At 46.1% G+C, this 22,655-nt stretch overlaps 1 protein-coding gene across 5 annotated transcripts in view; it reads left to right on the forward strand.

The window, feature by feature from the left end:
• The window catches only part of XPO5 (exportin 5), a 31,954-nt gene that overhangs the window by 3,371 nt on the left and 5,928 nt on the right, over positions 1–22,655 (forward strand). The window contains exons 6-27 of one of the 5 annotated variants that reach the window (XM_080615189.1): positions 297–338; positions 1,212–1,238; positions 1,537–1,722; positions 2,396–2,472; positions 2,928–3,027; positions 4,402–4,485; positions 4,878–5,003; positions 5,236–5,326; positions 6,043–6,171; positions 6,916–7,031; positions 9,811–9,966; positions 10,382–10,423; positions 11,017–11,124; positions 12,261–12,460; positions 13,059–13,158; positions 14,068–14,249; positions 19,104–19,204; positions 20,250–20,346; positions 20,898–21,034; positions 21,656–21,753; positions 22,273–22,319; positions 22,508–22,602. In XM_080615189.1, coding sequence (XP_080471315.1) covers positions 297–338; positions 1,212–1,238; positions 1,537–1,722; positions 2,396–2,472; positions 2,928–3,027; positions 4,402–4,485; positions 4,878–5,003; positions 5,236–5,326; positions 6,043–6,171; positions 6,916–7,031; positions 9,811–9,966; positions 10,382–10,423; positions 11,017–11,124; positions 12,261–12,460; positions 13,059–13,158; positions 14,068–14,249; positions 19,104–19,204; positions 20,250–20,346; positions 20,898–21,034; positions 21,656–21,753; positions 22,273–22,319; positions 22,508–22,602 — 2,341 coding nt within the window. Of the gene's footprint in view, positions 1–296; positions 339–1,211; positions 1,239–1,536; positions 1,723–2,395; positions 2,473–2,927; positions 3,028–4,401; positions 4,486–4,877; positions 5,004–5,235; positions 5,327–6,042; positions 6,172–6,915; positions 7,032–9,810; positions 9,967–10,381; positions 10,424–11,016; positions 11,125–12,260; positions 12,461–13,058; positions 13,159–14,067; positions 14,250–19,103; positions 19,205–20,249; positions 20,347–20,897; positions 21,035–21,655; positions 21,754–22,272; positions 22,320–22,454; positions 22,603–22,655 lie in introns of those variants that run through there. The other 4 variants (XM_080615190.1, XM_080615193.1, XM_080615191.1 and 1 more) reach the window with 4 other exon arrangements.

Consider the following 22,655-nt stretch of genomic DNA (forward strand, 5'->3'; position numbering starts at 1 on the left):
CTTTTTGTTACTGTGAATTAAAATTCAGTTACAGTAGATGTGAAACTGGGAGGCAATGAAAAACTCTCTCCTGTCTGACTTTCCCGGTGCACTGAAAGGCTGAATAAACCCACCTGCTGAGCAAACCCACCTGCTGAGCAGGCAGTTCTCTGTGCAGTTCATGGTGGTGGGTGGGAGACCCTGGTGCATTTTGTAGTCTGGTTGAAATGCATTTCCAGGTAAGGTTTGAATTGCAGTGCTTGAGGCTCTGAAGTGTGGCTGCTTGTGCTAACGGTGGAATCTTTCTGATTGGCAAGGTTGGCGCACCCCAGGAACAAGAAGTCCTCACCACTCCACAGGTTAGCTGATCTTTGGGATGTTTGCACAGGGTAAATTCTGAGGGTTGGGTGTTCAGTTGCCTGTTTGCACACTGAGAATGGGGGAGCTGATGGACAAGACCGTTAATGACCTGCAATGCTTAGAAGTATGCAATTCTGGTATGGTGGCTCAGTTGCTAAATGTTTGAGACATGTCTGGATTAACTTAAATCACTGCACTGAATACATTTATGGACAGAGTTTCCAAACCAGAACCTTGCAGCAAAAAAACGTGCTTGTGGTGTCTTTGCATCAAATCAAACCTGAGTGTCTGAAGAACTCATTTGCACTGGTCAATAACATGGTGCAAGCAGTGTATTGCTGCTGTTCAGTGTTTGGAACTGGGAGTCAGGCTGTAAGCTGTTGCCCCAGCTCTCTCTCCAGCTGCCTGTCTGACCATGGACAAATCACTTGCCCTTTTCAAACATCAAGCTCAGTGTGTAAGAGCCATCAGCATCTTTCAGAGTCTGGCTTTTGAATGTAAGGTGCTCTAAAAGGTCAAATGTTTCTTCCCTGGAAGCTTCCAAGAAGCACCAAAATTCCTTTCCTTCTTGTTCCCTGTGTCTCCCTGGTGCCTGCTGACTGGAGTGTTATCTTCTGGATAAGAAGGAAATTGTGGCTTAACTTGCAGTTCAAAATCCTGTTGTGTTACCTGCCAGAGGGCTGTGTAGGTGGTTATGAAGCTTGCAGCAATGTCCTGAGCAGGAGACTGTGTTGCAGCCTCCTTCACTGGGGAGCTGTTCTGTGAAGCTGCTTTTGGCTGCATTCTCAGGATTAAGCCTGTCCAGCGGTGGCTGGGTGGAAGTGTTTGTGTGCTATAGCTGCTCACTTACCATCTCTTGTTTTCTTTTTCAGAAGACTGATCTGACTCAGGAGCCAAAGGTGAGTGGAACTATGCAAGAGTTAGTGCATTTGTCATTCTTAAGACCAAGATTGCTTAGAACTAGGCTTTTCCCAGGCTTTGGAGTCTATTACCTGCAGTTCTCATTTCCAGGTGGATTCGTTCACCCCTAATAAAAAATCCTTGTAAAGAGAGAAGTGAGGGGTGGCAGCAGAAGAGTCCAAGTCTCTCACTCTCTCAGGATGGTTCCTGGTACTGTTCTTCCAGGGAGTGGACTGCTTTAGACAGCAATTGGTGCTTCTCTCTGGCTCTGACCTCTTGCCTCCTCTCTGTTCACAGGCTCAGGCAAACTGCCGCGTGGGGATAGCAGCACTCAACACCTTGGCTGGCTACATTGACTGGGTGGCTCTGAGCCACATCACAGCAGACAACTGTAAGCTCTTGGAGATGTTATGTCTCCTCCTAAATGAGCCTGAGCTCCAAATAGGAGCAGCAGAGTGTCTCCTGATTGCCGTCAGCAGGAAAGTGAGTTCTTCCTCCTCAGCTCTTCTGGCTTTGCTTTATTTTCCTCCTATACCCCTAAGTAATTCTTCAGATAGAGCAGTGATATTTTTCCCCTTTATTTAAGAAACAAAATTAAAATTTGGCTGCTTGTGCTAATGATATTCAGTGTAAATGGCATGCCAGCACAATACGTACAGCAACTGTTGGAGTCCCATCCAGCCTGTGCTCGCCTCTCCCTCCAGTGTTGGAGATCCCCACTGACTTTTTTTCCCCTCACTTTCTACAACTGTGAAAAGTGGGAAGTACTGTGTTATCTGGCAGCTCAGAGAAGTGACAGTGGGATCTAAACAGGTGATTTCAGCCACATGTTCAGAAGCAGCTTAGAGTGTCAGGGCTATGTGTTTGTCAGCTGCCTTTAACTAGTATGCCATGAAGAAGAGTTGATGTCTCAGGATCAGTTTTTCAGTTTAAAGTTCCTGTGATGGGATTGCTTGGGGAAATTTCTTGAGACCAGCAATACCTTAGTTTTTTTGGCAAGTTTTAACTAAAACTACTTGCAGACTGCAGGCACCTCCCTAGATAGAAGGGCAGTGGAGGATCTCCTAATTTGACCTGCAGATGAGAATAAATAATTATGTAGGTGGGAATAAATAGTTGTGTTCTAACTGAGGCATTTGGCATATTTTACACATAGGGCAAGCTGGAGGATCGGAAGCCACTGATGGTCTTGTTTGGAGATGTTGCCATGCACTACATTCTGTCTGCTGCCCAGTGAGTACCATCCTGTTGCTTGTAAAGTCACACGAAACTGCATACAAATGGCTTTGTGGATAGGATTTGCCAAAGATACTGCTGCTTAACTGCAGAAAGCAGGGACTGGGCTAGGAGAGAACAAAACCATCATTTCTCTTGCAAAACCTGAAGAACTGCAAGTTTTTTCAAATCCTATAATTGAAGGACAAAGTGATGTAAATATCACAGCGCCCTCAGCTTTCTTTTTCAGTCTGAAACTGACCAGGAGGGACTCTTTCAGAGAGGCAGTCTTAGAGGTTTTAGATGCCAGTAAAGCAGTAATAGCAAATAATGGTAATAGCGAAGCAAATCCCACTGCGATAAAATCAGATTTGCTCTAGTCGTCTTTTTATCTACAAGATGGATAGCAGTGTGCCTGTTGCCTACAGCACGAGTAACTGTAATCCTGTTTTTCCCCCTTCCCTCATTCCCAGGACAGCTGATGGAGAAGGCCTGGTGGAGAAGCACTATGTTTTCTTGAAGAGACTTTGCCAAGTTTTGTGTGCATTGGGCAGTCAGCTATGTGCATTACTAGTAAGTCTCTACTAACACCAGAAGTGACCCTGGTAAGGCTAGCTTTTAGGGCAGGGGGTGAGACAACCCTCAAGTAGGACCAAAGTTCTCTCTGTACATTTTGTAGCCATCGAGTTCTCTCCACACATCTGGAAAATGCAGAAACAGCTCTACTTGCAAGTGGGATAACTATCTTGCAAAGCCATAGGAATGTAGAATGGAGGGACCCTGACTGATTCCAAGCTTCTTCTGTCATGAAGAATAATCTTCTGTAACCTCTGTAAACTGCCAAAACTTCATTGAAAATTGATCAAGTTTTCTGCTGTATACTGCTACAGAAAAACTGCTCCAGGAAATTACTCTTTTATTGGTAGCCTTTTAAATTTCCCTATTAAAATAACTCAAAAGGATACATGTTGTTTTTCTACCAAGATTCTCTCAAGCTGAAGGCAGAAACAGGTTTTGTTCCTGCTCTTCACCTTTATGATGCTTTGTGTCAATCTTGAGATAAAGATGCACATTGATACTTTGTATGCCATGCTGGCTGCTCAGTTCCTGCTCCCTCCATTCATACAGTGCTCTGCAGTAAAGAAGGCAGGCTTGTGAGAGATGCTGCTCATAGGGAGTCTGAAGCATCCTGTGCAAGTGATAGAGCAAAGTAAATTCTCACAGGGAGGGGAAAAAGAAAAGCCAAAGCCTTTTGAGAATTTATCCCTAAGAAGAATGGACAGCAAACAAAGGGTGTGTTATTACTTGCAATGACTTTACTGGCTGTTAGGCAGTGAAAGCTGTTAGTCCGTAAATGAAGTAATGAGGTGGAAATTTGAGTCTTTCATTCATATTCACTCAGGAGAGGCAGCACTGAGCTGTACAGCTCCAGAACAGGGTTCTTAAGGGCCCGAGGTCATATTGTGATTAATGAGGAGCTGCAAAACCTACTTTCCTGCCAGACATTCCACAAAGTTGTTGGTAAGAGATGTCCATACATTAAATACAGGAAACATTTGGAGGAATGGCAGCAAAATCTGGGTGTATGTGTGAAATTCTGTGGTTGTGGATTGCTCCAGTTTGCTGCTGCTGGGTCGGCTTGACCCAGTAGGAGTAAAAGTTTCACTCATGGCAGCAGCAGTGGACATGAATTTTAATTTAGCAGAACTCCACTGTTTGAGAAGTCACCCTTTTCCCTTGAATGGTGGTACTGTCTCTAGCAGCCCCAGGCTGCTCAGCAAAACCTGCTACTTCTCAGGCTATACTGATCTAATCACGATTGTTCAGTTTTTTGTTTTACAGTCTGTGGCCTTGTAGTGCTTCTGCTTTACCCAGAGACAGAGCACTTGGGAGTCCAGCGTGATATAGAGTTAATATTTTGTCTGAAATTGTTTGTCTTCTTCATAGGGCTCAGATTCTGATGTTGAAACACCACCCAACTTTGGAAAATACCTTGACTCTTTTTTAGCCTTCACAACCCATCCCAGCCAGGTATGTAAAGGCCTGAAAGTCTTGTGTATGTATGTCTTGTTATGTAAGAATGTGTGAATTGAACTAACCTGCAGTAAACTGCAGCTCTTGAGCTGCCAGGTACTGCTCTCCATTTCAGCTGAAGACCTGGAAGGCAGAGTGGTTTCTTTTCCATTACCACCCTGTTAGGGACAGTGCCTGACTCAGATGCTGAATACAAAGTGCAGAATTTGCAATCAGCCCTAGTATTTACTTAAAGACTTGGCATTCTCGAAATTTATGCCTGCAAGGTGCCTTAGCCTCCACTGAATAGTCACTGTAATTTGCTGTTGCCTTCTGACAGCAACACTTAATGCTGGTGGTGGAGATTCCAGCACTGACATCCTTCTTTTTTCCCCTGTTTTCTCCCCCAGTTTCTGCGCTCTTCCACCCAGATCACATGGGGAGCCCTCTTCCGGCATGAAGTTTTGTCTCGCGATCCCTTGTTGCTGGGTATGATTCCCAAGTACCTCCGAGCATCTATGACCAACCTGGTGAAGGTATGTGGGAACTGCGGCCAGATAGTTGTGTGAAAAGGTGCCTACGTGAATGTGGACTGTGGGAGAGAAACTGTGTTTTCATTGTGTCTGCCAGAGACATGATCTCCTGGCTGCTGAGCAGACAGCTCTGTCTCAGCATTTTGCTGTCTGCTTCTTGTCCAGTCTGGCAAGTAAGTGGAGTTAGCTATGATGGGTGACTTTTCCTTCCTGACCTTGTCTGCTCTGTCTTCAGGTGGGCTTTCCCTCTAAATCAGATAGCCCCAGTTGTGAATATTCCCGCTTTGATTTTGACAGTGATGAGGACTTCAATGCCTTCTTCAACTGTAAGTTGCCGTCATCCTGTGCAGATGCTGTTGTCTGTACCTTTCTGTTTTAAAGATTTAAGTTACATCTGTAGTCAGCAGAGCCAATTTTTTTCTGTGGTCATGTACTGGAATATTTTGGAACAGATGAAATTCCTATCCTCTAGTTTGCTTTCAGTATCATCGGGCTCTGATTCTGGTGTAGAAACACACAGAGTCTTTCAGTATCTTTTCAGTATCACAGAGAAGCTTTCAGTATCTTTGAAGTCAAAAACAAGATTCCTTTGAGGTTTTTGAGTTTGCATTAGTTTGTCAGCCTAGAATCTGAACTGGGTTAAGTCAAATAATCTAGACAAGTGTGTTTATCTGAAGGAAGCGGAAGTTATATGATGCTGCTTTTGTATCTCAGTATCTCAAGGTGCAGCAAACATGTATAGTTTGAAATTATTTTATGAAAAAGAGGCTTAATTGTAGTACGTCTGGCTTTAACACAGACTTCCATAATTCATATTGCATTTTAATTGCACTTCTTTTTATGTTAATCCATCACTATTTTTAGTCCATTTAAATCACTTCAAATATTGTCCATTCTGTTACACCTAGTTTGCTGGCTGTATATCTGAGCCCACTGCACAGCTACTGCAAGAGTAGCAGCCCATAACGTTCCCAGGTCTGCTTTGGGGAAGCAAGCATTTGCAACATCAGCTTGTTGCATGGTGTCTCGTTTTCCACTGCAGCTTTCCGAGCCCAGCAAGGAGAGGTGATGAGGATGGCATGTCGTCTGGACCCTCGAACTGGCTTCCAGATGGCTGGTGAATGGCTGAAGTACCAGCTCACAACTCCTGTTGATACTGGACCCATGAACTGTAAGTTACCTGAAAAAACAAGACCGATACAGGGTTTGGTTTTTAATTCAAGCTGAGAAGTAGCTTCTTTGTGCTCTTTTTATAAGGGTGGACCAAGACTTAACACAAGGTTTTTGGGCTTTATGATCTTAGAAAGTTAAAAACAAATTCAAATCAAGCTCATTCCTCCCCACATTTAACCCTTTACAGCCTGCCTGTGGAATAGCTAATGTAAAGCCCCTGGGTCCTCCTTTCCTTCCCCCAAATCCCTCTGCAAAACAGATGCAGCTGTCACTCTGACACAGTTTTGCAATTATTTGAGCCTTGTTATCTCTGTAACATTATTTTTCTGTCCAGGGGAGTTCTGCTTTTTCAGCAAGTCCCTCTGTCAGTCACATTACTTTCCTCCTGTGAAGGAAGGCCACTTGGTGCTCTGCAGAGTCACACTGAGGGCAGTCTTGCCTGCAGTGTTGAATCTGGCCATGTGTTCTCCCTCCTTTTCATATCCATTCTATGATTTGTTGGTGTTGCTCGCTATGATACCTCAAATATCAGACTTGCGTCTCAGGAGCCCTAGCTTGAATGAGGCAAATCACATGGAAGCACCTTAATTGCTCCTTGTGCATCTCTGCCAGGCATCCACAGGGATTGCTGTGTGTCCAAAATACTTGAGTGCTAAGATGTTGCTGTGGAGGAGCTTATCAGCCTGCTGTTGTGCATGTGGGGAGGAGCATGGTGAGAGCTCCAGTGTTCTCTTCCTTTCAGCGAAAACAGGTGAAGGTCTCTGCTCCATCTTCTCTCCGTCCTTTGTGCAGTGGGATGCCATGACCTTCTTCTCGGAGAGTGTCATCAGCCAGATGTTTCGAACCCTGGATAAAGATGTATGTGTATCAGATGTCATTTTCTGCTCTCCTGGTTTGTTCTTGGTTGACATGAGTGGGTTTTTTCAGCTATGGTGTCATTGAAAAGTTTGTAGTAACTAGTTACCTCCATGAAAAACCCCATGTTTGTTGAGTGGCTCTTATGAAGAGTAGTGACCCTTCTTTAGATGAGACCAAACTCATACTGGCTTACTTGGGCATGTCTTTGTTTTGAACGCTATGCCATGAGAAGTGACAGGAGAGCACTCAGGTGGCATGCTTTGACATGTGCCTTGCTAGAGGAGGATTGCTTAAGTGGAGTTTTCCCATGTTTATTGTTTTTAATTATCCTCTCGTTAGATTGTGTTTTGAACTTTGAGAGAAACTCATGCTCAGGGAGTAGGAGGCCAGAAGCAATTCCTTTCCGCTTTTTTTTGTTCCACAGTAGGCAACACAGAAAGGAAGCATTTTTTTCTCAGTCTTATGTAGGCTGACTTGATTTCTTTTTTTGTTAGATCAGGCTTCTCCTGAACTTTAGTTCATTGTTATAACCACAGTAAATTAATTGCATGGGTTGATGTAGCTGGTTAAGCATGGAATTTGTTGGACCAGAGTTAACAGAATTGAATTTCATAACAGAATTAGTTAACAGAATTAAACTTGGCTAGGGATGTTAAGGATAGCAGGAAGGGATTCAATAGGTACGTAGTGAATAAAAGACAGACTAGGGACAACGTAGGCCCCCTCCGGAAGCTATCAGGAGAACTGGCTACCCTGGATTTGGAAAGGCTGAGGTTCTTAATGACTTCTTTGCCTCGGTCTTCACTGGCAAAGGCTCTGACTGCACCACCCAAGTCTTGGAAGGCAAACGCAGGGACTGTAAGAATGAAGACCCTAGGCCCACTGTAGGAGAGGATCTGGTTCGAGGCCATCTTAAAAACCTAAATGTACACAAGTCCATGGGACCTGACGACATCCATCCGCGGGTCCTGAAGGAGCCATCATATTTGAAAAATCATGGCAGTCAGGTGAGGTTCCCAATGACTGAAAAAAGGGAAATATAACCCTCATTTTTAAGAAGGGGAAAATGGATGACCTGCGCAATTACAGACCAGTCAGTCTCACCTCTGTGCCTGGCAAAATCTTGGAGCAGATTCTCCTGGAAGGCATGCTAAGGCACCTGAAAAACAAGGAGGTGCTTGGTGACAGCCAGCATGGCTTCACTAAGGGGAAATCCTGCCTGACCCATTGGGTGGCCTTCTATGATGGGGCTATGGAACTGATGGACAGGGGCAGAGCAGTTGACGTCATCTACCTGGACTTGTGCAAAGCGTTCGACAGTGTCCCACATAACATCCTTGTCTCTAAATTGGAGAGACGTCAATTTGATGGGTGGACCACTCGGTGGATAAAGAACTGGCTGGATGGCCGCACGCAAAGAGTTGTGGTCAATGGCTCTATGTCCAGCTGGAGACCGGTAACAAGCAGTGTCCCTCAGGGATCGGTGTTGGGACCAGTCTTGTTCAACATCTTTGTTGGTGACATGGACAGTGGGATTGAGTGCGCCCTCAGCAAGTTTGCTGATGACACCAAGCTGTGTTCTTCGGTTGATACGCCGGAGGGAAGGGATGCCATCCAGAGGGACCTTGACACGCTTGTGAGGTGGGCTGATGCCAACCTTACGAAGTTTAACCATGCCAAGTGCAAGGTCCTACACCTGGCTCAGAGCAATCCCAGGCACAGCTACAGGTTGGGCAAAGGAGAGATTCAGAGCAGCCCTGCAGAGAAGGACTTGGGGGTGTTGATCGATAAGAAAATGAACATGAGCCGGCTTCAGTGTGCGCTCGCAGCCCAGAAAGCCAACCGTGTCCTGGGCTGCATCAAGAGGAGTGTGACCAGCAGGTCGAAGGAGGTGATCCTGCCCCTCTACTCTGCTCTCGTGAGACCTCACTTGGAGTATTGCAGTTCTGGTGTCCTCCGCATGAAAAGGACATGGAACTGTTGGAACAAGTCCAGAGGAGGGCCATGAGGATGATGAGGGGACTGGAGCACCTCCCGTATGAAGAGAGGCTGAGAAAATTGGAGCTGTTCAGCCTGGAGAAGAGAAGGCTGCATGGAGACCTCATAGCAGCCTTCCAGTATCTGAAGGGGGCCTACAAGGATGCTGGGGATGGACTATTCATCAGGGACTGTAGTGACAGGACAAGGGGTAACAGGTTAAAACTTAAACAGGGGAAGTTTAGATTGGATATAAGAAAGAAATTCTTTACTGTGAGGGTGGTGAGGCACTGGAATGGGTTGCCCAGGGAAGTTGTGAATGCTCCATCCTTGGTGGTGTTCAAGGCCAGGTTGGATGAGGCCTTGGGTGGCATGGTTTAGTGTGAGGTGTCCCTGCCCATGGTAGGGGGGTTAGAACTAGATGGTCTTAAGGTCCTTTCCAACCCTAACTAGTCTATGATTCTAAGAGGAGAATTGGGAGCCAAACTGAGGTAGAGGAAATTTGCCTTTCCCAGAGATGCAAGCAGCAGTATGGGGACTTGAGTTTGACGTCTCAAGACTGCCCTACCAACAGTGGCAATGTTGCTGTCCTTTTTCCCTCAGCAAGTGCACATAGCATGCCGTTAAATGGAGGTTTCTCCTTTCTTTCTGCTTTGAGAACAGTTGTGTTCAGTTGAGAGGCCTGATGTGATAGCAGCAGCTCTGTGACCTAGCTCTACGAGTTACAGGATGTGTGCTACACGCTGAAGTAGTGAATGTTGTCTCCTTTTTTCTTTCCTCTTTCTATTTGCTGACTTTTTAGGAAATTCCAGTGAATGATGGCATAGATCTGCTGCAGCTTGTCCTTAATTTTGAAACAAAGGATCCTCTTATTCTGTCCTGTGTGCTTACCAATGTCTCTGCTCTCTTCCCATTTGTCACTTACCGGCCAGAGTACCTACCACAAGTACTTTCCAAGGTAGGTACTTGCAGACCTGCTTAAAATCAGGTAGGCTTTTTGTGGTGCAGGGCCCTTGTACTAAACTGCAGGAGTTAATTCTCTTGATGTTACTGTTAGGGAAGTGCTATCCTTCATGTTAAAGGTGGGAAAAACTGAGATTGAGTCTTGTTCAAGAAGAAACAATGTCAAATACCACCAGTTTTGCAGTTCCTAGCCTTAAATCTTAACATTAAGTGCACACTCTGGCCAGTAAACACCATTTTTTTTTTATTTCAAGACCTCACTGTGCTGCCAGTTCATCTTTCAACTTAGTCAAGAGGTCTTCATTGACTTTAATGAAATTGCACTGAAATCTTATGATCTGTTCTTTGAGCTCAAAACACGTGTGCTAGATATTAACGAATTATGTGAATTTTTGGATCTTTTCTCACAGCTGTTTGCTTCAGTTACCTTTGAAGTTATAGAAGAAAGTAAGGTACGTCTGAATTATTATCTACTAATGAGCTATAACATTTGGATCGAACTGTATCCTATTTGAGAACATACTGGGTCTGCAGACTGCTGTAGTAGGCTTCTCAAGTATAGCTCCTGGAAAGGGCTGGGAAGTCTAGACATAACTGATCTCTTCTTGGTTGACACAGCCTAATAAGCCTGGGCTCACAAACTTAGAAGGCCACAAATGTGGTCTAAGGCCAGTGTACGTAGTCCCCGGTCTATGCTGGCCCTCCTGAGCACGAAATCCCTTCATTAGCTGTGGGTATTCTTCAGTGGTTGGTATACATGGCTGTGAAGGATGGCTATAAAGCTGCTGGCTACCTAGGGAGTGCTTGGGAGCCTTAAAATAGTAAGATCCATGATATCCTTGCTCCCGGAGTAGAGCTTGACTGAACATGGGCTTCTTGAGTTGGCTACAGCTCCAGGGGAAATTTGTGTCTTGGGTGATTGTTCGGGGGGGGAGGTGTGGAAATGCTTTCTTGATCTGTACTCAGCAGTGCAGAAAACTATGTAATGCATTTGTCTCTTGAAAATCCCTGCATTTTTCTGAACTTTTCTTTTGTTGCATTGAAGTTTGTTATGTCTGTCCAGGCTCCTAGAACTCGAGCAGTGAAGAATGTGAGAAGGCATGCATGCTCCTCAATCATAAAGATGTGTCGGGATTATCCTCAGCTTGTCCTGGTATGTAAATGCAACTGTATCATGAAGAGTCTTGCCTCAATTGCAGCTGGATCTTGTGGGATCTTCAGCTTCTTTGGCTACAGCCTCTGTTTTTCTTCCAAGAAACATTCCTGCTGTGCAAATGGCAAAGTGTTTTATTCCCTGCACCTCACTTCTTCCTGACCCCACCCCTGAAAAATCTGCCTGAAGAGCTGATTTGTAAGGTGATGAGTTAAATGCAAAAGGGATTATGAGAAGGATACATGCAGCACTAGATTCGTTTTATGGGAATGTTTGCTGAACTTCCCTTTTGTCACTTGTGGTGGTCTCGGTTCATTCCTTAGCTGAAGGCACTAGCAGTAACTAATCTCCAGACTTCTGTCACTTAACAGAACATAGGAGCAAGAGGAGAGTATTTGTTTTCCAGATTAGCTTGAGGAGACTAGAGAAAACAAATATGCTTTAAAATCCATGAGCCAGGGTTTCATTTGGTCTTGCTGAGCTAAACAGCCTGCCCACATGCAGCTGTGAACTCCTTTCTTTAGCAGTGTTTGTATGGAATGGCTCTAGGACTGTGGGAATGGCTCTAGCCCACAGCTGCCACAAAATATGTTCAGTTGACTTTGCTGAAGGGCATGATTGCTAATGTTTATAGAAGGTTACAGGAAGACGTGGCTGTGTCTAGAGTGGGAAGGGAACAAACGCAACCATTACTGTAGAGATAGCAATAACCACATGAATTGTTACTAACCTAGTTTTGAGCAAAGAGATGGAAAAGTCCTGAGCCTTGCACTTGAGAGCCAAAGGAGCAAGGTGCTTTCTGTGAGCAAACAAAAGCACCAGACCTATTCTGAAGTGTGATGCTGCTGTAGGGAATATGACTGCCTAGAAGAGGGAGATTTCCTCTGCTTATTTTGGTCATTCTGGAGACTAAACAATGCAGGATAATGATAAGGTGATAGGGGAGAAAAGAGGCTCTTTTAGACTGAACATTCAGAGAAACTTGGTGTTAGGAGGAGATAGCTATGTAGAGGAAGGGTAAGGTAGACATGCTCCTCCAGCTGTACTGCGTAGTACAGTACACCCCACCTGCTTCCCGTAGTGGCCCCCGTCCACACCAAATGCATGACGCGCTTCCACTTGGATGTGTTTTTTAGCCAAACTTCGAGGTGTTGTACAACCACGTGAAGCAGCTGCTCTCCAATGAGCTCCTTCTGACGCAGATGGAGAAGTGTGCTCTTATGGAGGCCCTCGTCCTCATCAGTAACCAGTTCAAGGACTATGAGCGGCAGAAAGCTTTCCTGGAGGAGCTCATGGCTCCTGTTGCTGGCTTATGGCTCTCCCCAGAGATGCAGAGGTATGGGTCCTTTTTCTGAGCTTTGAGCTGGAGGCATTGCAGAGGTAATGCACAAAACAAATGAGGGTGGTGGGGTGCCTTGTGGCCCCCTGTGCTCTGGGCAGTCTTGGTAACAGCTCCCCTGTAGTTTGGGAACTGCCAACTGAGTCTAAATGCTCTTTGTTGGAAATTGCCAGGTAAGACTCATTTAAGGTGAGAGAGGAACACTTCTTCCCAGCATGCTCAAAGCATTTGCAGGAAATGAGAAACTTATGAAAATGAGCAAAGATGTCCTTGCTCATGTCCAGGAGAAGCTAGGAAGCTACTAAAGCTGAGGTGTGCTGCTGCCGTGGGCAGCTCGGCATGCACAAGAGGTTTCCAAGCAGGACTATCTTCGTAAGAGATTCAATGGTTTTAAGTCCCCATGGCCCAAGGGAACTGCAAATGTCTGGAGAGTGCGCATGTTACTGGTGCTTTTTATCATGCTCCCACATAGTGTGGAGTGCTAGCTAGGCTCTAGCCTACTCTGTTTGTTGAGATGTTTGTTGCCAGTGCAAAGCTCTGCTCAAATTCCCTGCCACAAACAATGATCCCCATTACTGTCTTTTGCTGCTGCCAGAGTCCTCTCAGATCCTGAAGCCTTTATCTCCTACGTGGGTGCTGACAACAAAATTGCCGATCCAATCTTGGAAGATCCCAGTGGCCTGAACCGCTCTAGAGTGAGTATCGTTACCAGGAGAGGTGTAATCATTAGCGAGATGGGACTTGCCTCCTTCCATCCCCCATTCGTTGTGGATGCACATAAGATCTTTTCTGATCATCTGCTTCTTTTGGGTGCAGATCAATAGGTTTTTCAGACTGCAGAATAACTGACTGGCTTTTGCTTCTTTATGCTACAGCAATGAGAATGCAGGCCATGCAGAACCAGATTATTCTGCAGAGTGAAGTACACTGTCCCCACTCTTGTGTGGCAGAGTTTGGTTTTGGAACACACTGGTTTTGGAAATATGGTGCAGTGGATTTCTCTTCAGAGTTTTGAGCCAGGCAGTGTGGAAAGTGTCATTCTGAGACTGCAGCATGGGATATAATTAAAATACATCGGAGGTGATTTGTGTTGTTTGAATTGTTAGTGAAATGTGTGCACTCTTTGGACAAACGGCAATGGAGTTGCTGTCTTTAGGTCTGCAGAAGACAATGAAATGCAGTCCACGGAGCTGTGCTTGTGATTTGGGGCTAATGCAGTTTGACCACTGTGTCATCACAGATCTCTACATTCATCCCAGCACATTGAAGGAGATCAGGAGCTGATGGTGTAGACCCTTCCTTTTAGAGAGTAACCTGTCTGGTTGCTTGCATACTTATGAGAACATATGCATTAATGCTTTATGTAATAGCAAGTTCCTAGGCCATCCTGCCATGGCCAAGGGTCACTGAAGATGATGGAACATAGCACAATCATTTGCTGCTATTTTCTTAGCAGCAAACCCAGTGGAGTTTGTTCTTGTCACCAGATTAGGCTCAGTGTAGAGCATCCCTTTGAGATGGGTTGATGATGTGTTCCTCTGAAAACCTATTTATTCATGTTGTTCTGTGGCTAAAAATCGCTTTCTCCACATCTCTTCCTGCAGATAAGCTTTTGCGTGTACACCATTCTGGGAGTTGTGAAACGAGCTCGTTGGCCTGCTGCTCCTGAAGAGGCAAAAGCTGGAGGATTCTTGGTGGGATACATGCCCAGTGGAAGTCCAATCTACCGTAATCCCTGCACTGAACAGGTCCTGAAGCTGCTTGACAATTTACTTGCTCTTATAAGGTGGGTCAAGTTGACTTGAAATAATTTATGTTGACCTAAGAATCTCTGAAAGCTGAACTGTGATAATACATGGAATGCTCAGAGCATGTTTACCCAGTGAAGCCAGCAGGAACACAGGCTGGTGCAGGTGCCCAAGTACCGTTCCTGACTGTTCACAGTGGGGAATGGCACTGGGGAAACTGGAGCCTTCTGAATGTTCGTTGGCCTGGCCTACAAGAGTCCGTCAAAGCCAGTGGGAGCTTGGGCTGGGGTTGCCTCCCCCACTTCCACTGCTATAAATCTGCCACCCAGTTAATCGTTTCTCAACTAACATCTGTGCTCTGCCCTCAGCCCCTGCAAGGCCACCTCTCCAGTCACCACCAGGGCAGTCCCAGCTCTCATCGCATCCTGTTTGTGTTGGTCTCTCTTCAGTGTTAAATTAAGCTGGTTTTGCTGAACATGAACACCAGCCTCCTGAAGCACTGTCTGCTATTGAAATCAGTGGATGCATACTCTCAGGCTGTTGCTATCTTGCAGTGCCTCTCTGCATGTCGCTGGTGTTGTGTACATCTGGGGCAGCCAGAGAAGGGGGCAGAAGAAGGCAGAAAAAGGGAATCCTGAATAACACAGTTCCCAGAATTATAAAGGAGGAGCCTGTCTCAGGGTAACTGCTGACACTGGGATTTTGCCAGTCTTATGGGGCAGTTCTGTGAGGTAACGCTACATGTTAGGTACTTGAAAACTGGAGGCTCTGTCCTTGGCAGGAGCCTGTTGGGAAAGAGAATTTTCAGATCCACTTAGATTTTCAGCTCCCAAGTCTGTGAGGAAAGGGGCCCTATTACTCGAGCTCTGTGTGGTCAGGTATGTTTGGTAGTCACTGGGCTCAGGACTGTCCTGCTTCCAGTAAGAATGCTGGATATGCTGGCCAGGTAGGACAAGCACATGCTGCCTTGGTCCACCCTAGCAAAGCTCTTTGTAGCACAGCAGGTGGTGCTTTGGCCAGCGAGCAGGGTTGAACCATCTTGTAACAGCTGTGGAGTTGTGCTTTTATCCTGGAATTTTTATCCCGGAAGTGGTTTTATCCTGGAAGGGTGAAGGTCCTATCGACAAGCGGAATTGCCTGAGTAGAAGTAGCCTCATGCCAGTTCTTCCAGAGCCTGAAACATGCTCCATATTGTGAGACCAACAAAACCAGTGCCCAGGGTCTGAAGAGGCTGCAACAGACATTTTGCTTGTGTGACTGCTCTTCTTGCTGGAACTTATGTGTTATTAAAAACACTTGGATTTGTGTCACAACAAGCTTAGGAAACTTCTGTCAAACTCTATCTCTACCTGGAAAGAAGCAGAAAGCCTGTGCCATCTTGTTTACCACCTCCAGGAAAACACATGAGCTATGTTCTGTTACCAGTGCTTTCCCATCTACCTAAAGGAAGAGGCTCCCTGGCTGGTTTTTGACACAATGCATCTGTGTTGTTCAAGCATCCTTCCTGCAGACCAAAATCTTTTGTAAGCACTTTATAGTAACATACATGGAGCAGCCTGTATTTCATTCAGAGGTATCCAGGCTTTTCTTAAGGCAGAATGTTCCAACAAGAGCCAACGAATGATGTATTAAGAGCAGTAGGTCTTCCACCTCATACCTTTCTTGGCTGCTGCTGGATGTGGAGGTGTCTGTGTGCGACAGCTGCGAGCTCAGTTCATTGCAAATGTTGATGACGCTTATGCCTTTCTTGAGAAGTTAGAGGTTGTGCTGAGGAGCTTCTGGTGTGTTTTTTGCTGCCTTTGAGTGCCTCTTCCATGCACTGCTTCCTCAGGCCATCTTTAATACAAATTCCGCAAGAGAACATGGAGTCTACAGCAGTCTGTCGGCAGGTAGGAAGTACAGGGATATGAGGGACTCTGGCTGGCAGGAAAGCTGCTTGTGTTGAGGATTCCTTCAGGAACATAGTTGCGTTACTTTTTAGAGGTGTGTGCTTCTCTTAGCTCTGTGCCATTAGGCAGCTTTCTATGGGGATAAGCAAGGCCCAGCGTTACTCATGTGCTTATGCAGGAAGCAGATGTGGAAGTCCTCACAGATTGTGTTGGTTACTGTGTGAGCAGATCTGCAGATGGCAGTAGCATGGGTCCTACTTAGAGCTAAACCAAGCACCAAGTTGGGCACCAGTATGCAAAAAAAAAAAGGCATTTTGCAGGGCAAGCTGTTGTGTCTGCTGCACTCTGGATACTGGGTGGTATTCTTACGTGTTTGTAAACAGAAGCAGTGAATGTTCTTAAGCCATTGGGTATTTTCAAGGGTAAATAGCTGGAAGGTAGATCATGGATGAGACCAAAGAGCCAAGAGGAATGAGAGGGAGTATAGGTAACAAGAAAAAGTAAGGTAGCTTTAAGTGGCATCTTTTTGCGCCTACCCGTATTTGTCTTTGTCTTTGGTGGCTGTATTTACCAAGATATTCTGAGGCTGCTTTGTTAATCACTGCTTGCAGCTTTTCAAGTGATGATTCTCCTATCGTCTTTTCACCTAGGTGCTTTCTACCTCTTCTGGCTTAAATTGCCCTCTCATGAATTTAAACCCAAATCATGATCTCCAGCCAGACAGATGCTCATGTAGTCATGTGTCTGGAGTCAGTAGCTGCATGAACCAATTGGCTCGGCACCTGTATTGTGTTGAAATTTGCTTGTGTGTTGTTACAAATGGACTGGTCAGGCTCAGCAAATGCTTTGCATGGACAAAGGCTTTTTTGGAACTCGTCTTGATGAGATGCTGACATTACCAAGGCATTAATGCTTGTGAAAGATTTGTTGGATAGACATGGATGCTGTAGGCATTTTCATTGTAGACGTCTCCAGCTTTGGATTAAGATTTTTCAAGCATGAACTGTCCTAAAGGACTCATCTTCTGGCCTTTAATCCCACCTCCCTAGGCATCAGATGTTTTTTCCAGCAGAGCTGTGACTATTGCTGAAAATCCCCCAAGTCCTTTGCCCCCGAGGCCATATCCTTTGCTTGTCTTTTCTAAAGCATAAATGTCTCTTAAATTTTGTTTTTCTATGTTCTCCTGTGTATGGGGTGCCCGGGAGTGCTGCTCACTGCCGAGAGTCTCAGCTGGAACATGCCTAGGGGCTACATCTTCATCATATATGAGGGCTGTTGGATGCTTTTTCATGGAGAGCAGCTGATTAGCCATTTTCTCTCCGTTACCACTGGGCTCAAGTTTGAATTAAGGGAGATCGGCCTTGAATTGAGTGAATACCTGCCCTCCCACCTGTCTAACCTGAGAAAATGCTTCAAGGACTCTGAAACAACTAAGGATCATGACCACAGCTTCAGGATATGATTGGACCATCCTGCTGAGAGCAGTGGGATTTCAAGGTTCATTTCAGTCCTTGGGTTTGCCCCAGTGCCCTTCTACCCACCATGAGGCAAAGCCAACACTGGCATGGGACATGCAGGAGACATGTGAGAGGAGATGATTTTAGTACTCAGGTTTCAGGATAGCCTCAAGCAGAAATGCACAGTTTTTTGAGTCAGTAAAACAACATTATCCAAACTTTTGTGGAGGCTGGGCTGCTCCCTGGCTCCTCTTGGGAAAGTAAAACCAGCTTGTGCCCCCTTTGAGGCCTGTTGCACGGTGTTAGATCCAGCCCAGAATGAGAGTATGAGTCGTTAAGAAGTCATTTGTGTAGCTCGCTCTTGTGAACCTTACATACTTTCCTTTCTCACGTGCAGTGAGCAGGGAAGTATTTAAAACTTGCAGAGAGAACTGGGATAGCTGATGTTTCGGAGGTAACTGAGGCAGACGTCACTGCATCGGGGGTGCCAGGCTTGTGAACATAGACCTGCCAAAACAAAATTAAATAAAAACAATCATTACAAATCATTAAGACAGGAGTGAAAGCTGAGACTCTGGAGAACATACTGAGGTCTGTCCACACTCCCTTACCCCAGCCATTCCCATGTACCCCCCTGCTTTGGGAAATGCTGCTCTAGGGGGAGATACTGAGTTGCCCTTGATCACCTCTAGCAGCAGGTACAATGGCATTGCAGTTTTGGAGGAGGCTGCAGGATTTGTGCTGTGTGCAGCTGGCGACACCCAGAGTGGAGGTCTGAGGTCTCAAAGGAGAGAGGTAGGTGAGAGAGACACCCCCCGACGAGTCCAGCGCTGAGTGTCAGTACCCTGGCTTAGAGGGGACCCATTTTGGCCTGGATGGCAAGAGCCAGCCACCCGTGGCTGAATTGGTGTCCCTCGCGGAGAGCTGACTGTGGCCACCTCCTGATGATGCGGAATTGTTCCCAGCTGGATGTGTTGTCCAGGGGGCACCTGTGTCTGCCATGAGTAACATCTGATGGGACTGATGTTCTCCCTAGAATCCCTCCAATGCCACCTGCCATTCTGTGGACTGTGACCCATCCCTGGGGGGCAGTGTGTGTGTTTTGGAGCTGAAACAGCCCCTCCCTCTGCAGGGGCCTTAGGTGCAGAAGGTCTTTTGAGATTGCAGAATCTGCGTCTTGTCAGTTTTTGAAATACATTCTCTGATCCCTTTGGCCAAGCTACTAAGCTGTTGCCAGCATCAACTGGAGAATTGCTGGGAGTTTTTACTGCTAGTGCTTGCAAGGGGTGGGGTGAACTGAAATAAGCGGAAGGGGGCAGCCAGGAGATTCAGGACATGAGGTGGAATCACTCCATGTCTCTATTGGGTCAGCTTCCCCAATATTTTTGCAGGTGGGGAAGGGGGATCCCATGCACACGTGCTTGGTCTCACCTTCCTCATCATCTGCCTCAGAAGAGCTGTTCACAAGCTGAAGGAGAGGATCCCACTGTCAAGGGCAAAAGGGGTGGACTCACATGTGTATAAACCAAGTGCTCTTCTGTTTCAGGACTCACAACAATCTCTACATGCCAGAGATGGTGGCTAGGCTGGGGGAAACGTTTGCAAAGGCCTTGGACATGCTGGAGGTGGAGAAGAATGCCATCCTAGGTAAGGGGCTTCTCTCTGGGAGGAATGTCTGATCAGATTCTCAGAGGTATTTGAGGTAGTGGTCCATCAATAGAAGTGAAGAGGGGCTGGAGAGTCAGCTTCTTCATAGTATTCACTACTCAGCTATGATTTGAACCTGCGGAAATGAAAAAGTTACTGGTCTCAGACAGATTGGTTTCTTCTGCATGATATGAAGGTGCATGATATGGTGGTCTCTGCAACATGGTATTTCTGGCTGGAGAGACTAGGAATGCTGTAATTATCTGCCTTTGAGCAGAGTTAGTGCTCAGCAGGATCCCTGAGTGCTGGTATAAAGACTTGTCATGGAGGGCAAGAGCCAAGTACTGCAGTAGGGCCCTTGCATTTGTTTCCAGGTCATGTATTAGGTAGAGGCTCTTGGACCATCTTAAAACAGAACACAGCTTATGAACACAGAAGCCTTCCAGCCAAGTAGAAGTGGGTGGCCTTGTGGATAAAATCTGGACCATGACTTTAGAAATTGGGGTTTAATTTCCGATTCAGACAATGAAATATTTCAGGGAGTATGCTTTGTCTTTCTTACCTTCATTTCCTGTCTGTAAAATGAGGAGATGTTTCCTTTACCTGTTTTCTTTGACTTATAAACTCTCTGTCTGTGAACCACTGCATTTAAAGCAGGGCCTTGATTTCTGCCCTGAACATTTTAATACAGTTCAGCATGTCCTGACAGAGATGAATGAGATGATTGTGCAGCTCCTCTAATAGCCTGTCAGCTTTGCTTCTGACTGGGTTCTGATAAGCTCCAGTAATTTTATTTTGGAGAAATGAGAGGACTGTGACAATCTTAGTGGGAACACCTCTGGTCTGGGTAGAACCAACCTGAACTTGTCTGACCTCTGAGGGAGGTTCTGCCCCAGGGTTGCTGCACTTCTTCCCATTTGGATGCAGGTTGATCTTGCCAGGTGCTTCCCTCACTGCTGTCAAGGTGACTGGGGATTGCCCACCACATTCTGAAGGTGCACCATGTTCTCCCATTCATGTAGCTAAAGCTTGTTCTCTCCCACAGGTCTCCCTCAGCCTCTGCTGGAGCTTTATGACTCTCCTGTTTACAAAACAGTGTTAGAAAGGATGCAGGGCTTCTTTTGTACCCTTTACGACAACTGGTAAGAGCATCACATATCCCGCATGCAGTCCAGCATTGCACAACCGGAGCAGTAGGCTATTGCTGGGTGCCGACTTCTTCTAGAGTTAGACTTCTCATGTGACCTGTGTCCTATAACATCCAAGTAGGGGCTGCAGTGGTAAACTGTACTTGGTGGTTGTAACCTACCACGTACTCATGGAACACAGTTGCTGAAAAGCGTACTTCAAAATGTGGATCTATTTTTAGCTTTTCTGCAATTAGGCAGTGGGATGGCATCACTTACCTGATATCCTGACATAGTTTGTTTCTTTGCTGCTTTTTTAAATCATGTGTTAAGATACATCAGCACTTGAAAGTGCATTTTTAGTGCTTAAATGTTTAATTCATTGTCCCTCTGCATGTATCCCAGAAAAAAAACACACTGCTAAAACTTCTCTATAGTATTTGTTTAAGAACATGACAACTATCTGGTCTCAAGATGATAGCACTTGTAGCCTTTACAGGCCAGAGGCATGGTACCTGTTATCTGGCAGACTTGCAACTAAGTTGTTTTTTCTTTTTTCTTGGAAGTTTCCACATCCTGGGAAATGCAGGCCCCTCCATGCAGCAGGATTTCTACACTGTTGAGGGTCTTGCCACCCAGCTCCTCAGCTCAGCTTTCATCAACCTCAACAACATTCCTGATTACAGACTCCGACCCATGCTTCGTATCCTTCCATCACTGTCTGAGGCCAGGTAGGGAGGCTTTCAACACATAAATTGAAAACCTGCATGGTTTTCAGTATGACAAGCCAAAGAAGGGTGATTGAGGGGGTAAACAAGCAGGGATATACACCTGGTGTGGATGAGGTGTGAGCCTAGGAGGGCACAATCAGAAACAGTAGTGCTTGGGGTCAGAGAGAACAAATACAAAGGATTTGTGTCATCCTGGAGGCACCATGAAAGGTGGGTAGTGCCTTCTGGCGGTAAGGGAGCTTGGACACCGTAGGAGCTTGGCAGTAGGGTGTCTGACTAGATTTTGTGTTTGTGTGGAAGACCATCTGGGATTCCCAGCCCACCTTCCAGGGCTGCACATCCAGTCTCACATCTAAGATATGGGCACTAAGCACCCTCAGCTTTCTCAGCTGAACTGTTGGGGAAGAGGCTGAATTACCTCATGCTCTCACTGTACACAGATGACACTTGTTAATTCAGAGCTGTAAGAAGATGGGCTTTGAGGTGTCTGTCACTTGGCCTCCCAGGAGAACAGGCTGGTTTGAGCAGTGTGCTGCAGTCTCCCTGGCAGCTGGTCATGTGTGCTGGATCTCTTCCTTAACTGGCCTGTGCAGGTGTGTTTGTGAAGCCCTTGGTACTCTTCTGCCCTTCAGAATACTATGAAACCCTTGTCTGCCCCATGCTGGGACCACTCTTTACCTATCTGCACATGGTAAGAAAACACCTTGTTCTATGCCTCTTCCTTGGCAGCCCAGACTCCTTGTAGCAGGAATGTATAAGAACATCTGCTTCTCCAAAGCCAGCAGAGACAAGGGCAGAGCCTCAATGCTTAATGATTTGGATGCTATCCGGGGGGGGGGGGGGGGGGGCAGCTTTTGAGGTGTGTTGAACCCTGGGTGTTTCAGAGCACCCCTTGCTGTGAATTCAAACCTGTGGATATCAGCTCCTCAGCCTTCAGCCCTGAGAATCTTTGTGGGGTTTTTGTCGCTTTTGTCCTCTCGTTTTCCTGAGTTCACTCTCATTCCTACAGCCAGCACAGCCACAGCATCTTTAGCACCATTGGTAGTGGTTCCTGTCCCGTTCAAAATAGGTCTTTGCATGAGAGATGTGTTTAAAGCTCTGTAAGCTTTAATGATAGTGCTTCTGTCAGCAGCTGTCACTTGGGGCCTCTGTGTTGTGTCCCACATGGCTCTTTAGGAAGGTATTGAATCTTTTCTTTTGTCTTGGACAGAGGTTGTCTCAGAAATGGCAGGTGATCAACCAGCGAAGCATGCTCTGGTAAGTTTCTACCCTTTGGTGTGCAGGAGAAATGGGGAGTGGGATGGAGCTTTGGCCTTTTACATGCCACTTTCCAGCAGAGGGCTGGAAAACACTGTTGACCCTGATGGTGACTCATTCCTTGTGCTTGGGCAGAGGAGATACTTGAAGACAATGTCTCCCCTCACATTAAAACCTGTTCTCCTCAGTGAGGATGATGCTGCAGATGACAACCCTGAGTCTCAGGAGATGCTTGAGGAACAGCTGGTGAGGCTGCTGACCAGAGAAGTCATGGATCTCATCAGTAAGTGAAATTAAGCTGGGTCCCTGGGATATTTGGGAAGTTTGCCCTGGAGG

The sequence above is a fragment of the Psittacula echo genome (assembly GCF_963264785.1).
Source record: "Psittacula echo genome assembly, chromosome: 4".
Classification (NCBI taxonomy): Eukaryota; Metazoa; Chordata; class Aves; order Psittaciformes; family Psittacidae; genus Psittacula; species Psittacula echo.